General features: G+C 43.5%; 1 protein-coding gene across 1 annotated transcript; it reads right to left on the bottom strand.

Moving 5' to 3' along the window:
- Nucleotides 1–843: 843 nt before the first annotated feature.
- LOC306824513 (uncharacterized protein) lies at nucleotides 844–2,533 on the bottom strand. The gene is made up of 3 exons (XM_079344691.1): nucleotides 2,140–2,533; nucleotides 1,427–1,877; nucleotides 844–946 (listed from the first exon to the last, which is right to left on the bottom strand). The coding sequence occupies exons 1-3, from the start codon at nucleotides 2,269–2,271 to the stop codon at nucleotides 897–899; spliced, it is 633 nt and encodes a 210-aa protein (XP_079200817.1). The 5' UTR covers nucleotides 2,272–2,533; the 3' UTR covers nucleotides 844–896.
- Between the last annotated feature and the right edge of the window lie 2,595 nt (nucleotides 2,534–5,128).

Raw genomic sequence — 5,128 nt, 5'->3', positions numbered from 1 at the left:
TGTTTTTATGCTCTAGCTTCCTACATTGGAGAGCAGAAAATAACCAGACGGGTCTTAATATTTTTAATTATAAATGACTAAAAGGATGTGACTAGATCTACAGAAAGTCCAGTGAGGTATCAAGGAGCCGCTGATCATAGTTTCTCACAGGACAACAAGGTAAGGATATCTTGAAGCATCTGCGTTTTCACTTAATCCAATCCTCAGAGCTTCCGTATAAAATACCACGCTTAGTCTGGCACTACAGGGAAATGGACTTTCTGATTGTGATCTTTCTGATCAAAACCATGATTCTTGTATCCGTATGAAGAGTATTATTGTAACCATGTTTCACAGTATTATACTGTCCAAAATGTAACCTCTATTGTGTCAATTATCAACATGAACTGGTATAGCTACAATGAAAACCACCAGCAGAATATAAATTAAACTTTGATTTATTAATAAATAAAAAAAACAAAAGTAAAATCAATGTAATTTAAAATCTTAATATCAATATATTATGTACATTAATCTGTTATTTACATTTATTTTGATTAAAAACAAAATGTATACTACAGGATAAACCTGGCTCTGCCTGTGCTGGACAGCCGGAAACACGGCCTGATTTTAATGCTGCTGGGCCTTCTACCAGGAAATGGAGACACTCTTCTGGCTGGCAAGTGGTGGTCTCCAGAGTGTTTGGGATTCTACACTGTCCACCGCATCGTCCAATGACCGGGTTTGATTGACGGCTGCCATGTCACAAATATTGGTGGTCTGGTGGTACCTCCTCCAGGGCAGACATCTCTGCAGACAGCTGGTCCCGCCAGGGAGCACCACTGACTGCCTTCAAACCGTCCTCCCCCTCATCCTCTGCCCCATCCTCCTCAGCCTCATCCTCTGGGGCCACGATGTCACCTGCCCCGAGGCAGATGTTGTGGAGGATGGCACATGCTGTTATGACCTGAAATAGTAAATGCTAAATAAAGGAAAAGATTATAGCACCTGAAAAATAAATCCTCCCGTTTGATTTATTGTTATTAACAATTGTAAAATGTCCTATTAAATGATTACTTACATGTGGTACATTGCAGGAAGATGGCACGGAACCTCGTCTTCATCATCCCAAAAGCATGCTCTATAATGGAGCGTGCCCTGGAGTGACAGACGTTGAAGCGCTGGGCTCCCACACCTCGTACAGGCTGTTTGTAGGGAGTGACGAGGGGAAGTGGGTGTTGGAGGCACGGGTACCCCCCGTCTGCCAGGATGAACTGCCCTGGAGGAGGGTAGAGTCCACGCCTATAGAGTGGGCTGTGCCTGAGCACTCGTGCATCATGCACAGACCCAGGCCAGCCCACATACGTGTCCTTGAAACGGCCCTGATGGTCACAAACAGCCTGCAGGATGATGGAAGGGAATAGTTTTCTGTTCCCATAGCACTGACCATCAGGGCCGCCCGGTGGCTTGATGCGGACATGGTAGCCGTCTATCGCTCCAGCTGCTCCTCTGAAGGCCCTGTGTCTCGCCAGCCCTGCAAACCCACGGGAAACTGCCTCCAGGTCTTGAGGAGTGGTGGGGAAGTGGATGACCTGGTGGCGAATGGCCACCACCTCCTCAGTCATCCTGTGAACGATGCGGTGGACAGTGGAACGAGGAATCCCAAAGGCTCTGGAGACCACCCTGTACGATGTTCCACTTGCCAGCCAGAAGAGGAACACCAGGGTCTCAATTGTAGCACCCCATCCGTGTCTCTGATCCTGGTAGAGAAGGCCCAGCAGCACTTGCAGAGCCTCCCTGCTAAGCCGGAAATCAGGCCGTGTGTCTTCCTGCTGGTTGAAAAACCTGTCCAGCACAGGTATGCTCAGGTTTATCCTGCAGTATGTACGAGGATTAGCCTATTGGGAAAACACAGAGAAGGAAATTCATTATAAACAATAACTTGATTAAATGTGGAAAAGCTGAGATACCTGCTTTTTGTCTTTAGATAGCGCTAGAGATAACACTTGTGAATTAATTGGCACTATACAACTAAAGGTTTATTGATTGATAAGCCATATAAACTACGTTTGTTGTTGTTGTTAACTAACTAAGCTTAAAGTTAAGGATCAAATTAAAGCTAAAGTACAAACATGTTAACCAATCTGAAGGTAAACTCACCTGTCCATGGTGCTGACTCAGCCGGAGATAAAGCACACGTCGGCGCATATAATTCTCCCTCTCTCTCTTTTTCAGAATCATAAAAAACTTTACTATCAAAGCAAATAAATTCATTATATCTCCTGGCTCCATTGTAAATATAAAATAAATATAAATATAAAAATTAGGTGTTTGCGGTTGAGTTGTGTTGATAAAATGGTGCAATCAAAAAACGGACACTCTCAGGGTTGCTAGGAGACCGAACAGTTAGTGACGCAAGTAGGAAGACCAGACCGTCTCATTTCGGAGACCGCGTGGATCAGCCTTCGCGGTCCACGGAGGACGTGCCTTCGTGGACCGCGAAGGCCACGCCCTCCGAAGGCTGCAACCTCTGGAATGGGACACAGCTAAAGTGTGGTGAATTATCTTATTTTGGTAACTTTATAAAAGTTTAAGAGTGCTCTGTGGACACCTGCTGGACATGCTTCATACAGATATTATAGACAACTTGAGTCAAATATCCTGAACATTTCAACCAAAAATGGAAATAAAGAAAAAAAAGCAAAAGAAAACTTTTTTGTCTGATAAATCATTTATCACACGTCCTGAATCGAGGATTCAAGAAAGGCTAACACACTACATGAACCCTCAGAGTCTTTACTTTCTCCTGATGATATGAACATGTGTCTGCCTCGTAACATCCAATCAGCATAAACAAACTAAAACTGTTACATCGAGAGGCAAAAATATATGGTAATGTAAAGAATGTCAACATGTTAAGATGCACTCTGAAAGAAAAAAGAAAATATATAAAGTTAGAGAATGTGTGTGATGTTATTAACATGACATATAGAGCAGATATGCTTCATGTTCAGACTATGAAAGTAACATTTTATCCAGTTATATTAAATCATCTAAAATCTGAATACAAAGCTTCAGTCTCTGACTTTATAAACCAGCTGAAGCTGCAGCAGGAGAGAGGAGACTTGTTTGTAATAAGAGTCAAAGAGCCGGATGCTGGTGGACAAGTGGTTAGTTTGAACTCCACATGTACACAGGCTTTAGTCCTTGAAGCAGGTGGACCAGATTCAAACCCGACCTGTGGCATCTTTCCTCTCTCTCTGTCTGTCTGTCTGTCTGTCTGTCTGTCTGTCTGTCTGTCTGTCTGTCTCTCTCTCTCTCTGTCCCCAATGTTCCCTTAAAAACTGGTCTGGATGTTCTCCTTGGTGCTGAGGGAACACGGTAACACAGCATAACTGTCTTCTTTCACCGTCACTTGAACTGAAACACAAACATGAGAGTGAATCAGTTCGTTTCCATGAAAACAGTAAAGTCAGTGAATGGAGCATCAACATGTTGTAGTGCTGGGTATACAGTCTTGATATGTGTTAAGTTGAGAGAGCTGTCCTCCACAGTGAGTAGAAGCTGAAAGTAGTCCAGGTTTGATGAGGAGCTGATGTTTCTAAAGACCCTTTTCCATCAAAGATCCCCAGAACTAAAAGGTTCAGGGACTTCTCTTCCAAGAACTAAAAGGTTCAGGAACTTCTCTTCATAGAACTAAAAGGTTCAGGGACTTCTCTTCATAGAACTAAAAGGTTCAGGAACTTCTCTTCATAGAACTAAAAGGTTCAGGGACTTCTCTTCATAGAACTAAAAGGTTCAGGGACGTGATGGAGAGCATTTTGTCCAGAGTCCTCCTCTCTACCACTGTCACCAGTGAGTCCAGCTCTGTACCCACCACAGAGCCGGCCCTCCTCACCAATCTGTCCAGGCGTGCTGCGTCCCTCTTCTTGCAGCTTCCTCCCCAGCACACCACTGCGTAGAAGAGGACGCTGGACACCACAGACTGGTAGAACATCTGCAGCAGCTTTTTGCAGATGTTGAAGGACCCCAGCCTTCTCAGGAAGTACAGACGACTCTGTCCCTTCCTGCAGGTAGTGTCCATGTTAGGCGACCAGTCCAGCTTGTCATCCAGTTGCAGCCCCAGATACCCGTAGGTCCTGACCACCTCCACGTCGACCCCCCCGATGGAAACAGGTTCTAGATGTGGTTTGTTCCTTCGGAAGTCCACCACCATCTCTTTGGTCTTGGAGGTGTTTAGTTGCAGATGGTTGGCACTGCACCACGTCACAAAGTCCTCGATCAGGCTCCTGGACTCCTCCTCCTGTCCATCCCTGACACAACCAACTATCGCAGTGTCGTCCGAGTATTTCTGCATGTGGCAGAGCTCAGAGTTATACTGGAAGTCAGAGGTATACAGGGTGAACAGGACAGGGGAGGGAAAGGCGCCATCAAACAAATAAAATATATTATTTTTTTCTATAAAAAGTATTTACAGTTTTCATTAAAAACAGATTTGGATCTGGTTACGTTTCATACAAACTGTCTTGTGTGAAGCTCGATTCTCAAACATTCAGCAGTGAATCGTCTGTAGCCAATCAGACGTTTCTGTTCTATTCAGACAAGATCTGTGAACCTAATTGATGTGAGTTTTTTTTTTTTATTGATATGAAATAATTAATATTGTGCAACATATTTTGTAGACAGTCATTTATATATATACCGTAAATTCCGGACTATTGAGCGCACCTGGATATAAGCCGCACCGGCTAATAATAAGTAAATAAATGTATTTGAACATATATAAGCCGCACTTGATTATAAGCCGCAGGTGTCCACATTGTAACAGAGCTATTTACACAGAAAGACGTGACACAAAAATATTGTTTTAACTTTTAATTAAATACGTAGGCTAACGGTAACATCTGCAAATACGAAGCCTACTGGAAATCCTTTATCGAACATGTCTGTAACATGGCTGATGAAAAAGATGACCTTAATACAGTAATACATTTCACAAGAAAAAGTCCATCCATTCACTGCCTCAGAATGACTTCATTACTCACTTCCTCAGTCTCTTTTTTGTTGTCGCTGTCAGTGTCAACTTTACGTGCAGCAGCTCTATTTCCTTTGACAGCCAGGTCAATCGCCTTTAACTTGAAAGCTGCAT

Source organism: Symphodus melops (assembly GCF_947650265.1).
Source record: "Symphodus melops genome assembly, chromosome: 5".
Taxonomy (NCBI): domain Eukaryota; kingdom Metazoa; phylum Chordata; class Actinopteri; order Labriformes; family Labridae; genus Symphodus; species Symphodus melops.
This window is presented reverse-complemented; position numbering and strand designations above follow the sequence as displayed.

Bases quoted from the DNA above. Each gene is read 5' to 3' on its own strand.
- LOC306824513 (XM_079344691.1), bottom strand. From the start codon at position 2,271: ATGGAGCCAGGAGATATAATGAATTTATTTGCTTTGATAGTAAAGTTT. The intron at 1,878-2,139 runs GTGAGTTTACCT...TTTTCCCAATAG, and splicing joins TGAGTCAGCACCATGGACAG to GCTAATCCTCGTACATACTG. The intron at 947-1,426 runs GTCAGTGCTATG...TTACTATTTCAG, and splicing joins GCCACCGGGCGGCCCTGATG to GTCATAACAGCATGTGCCAT.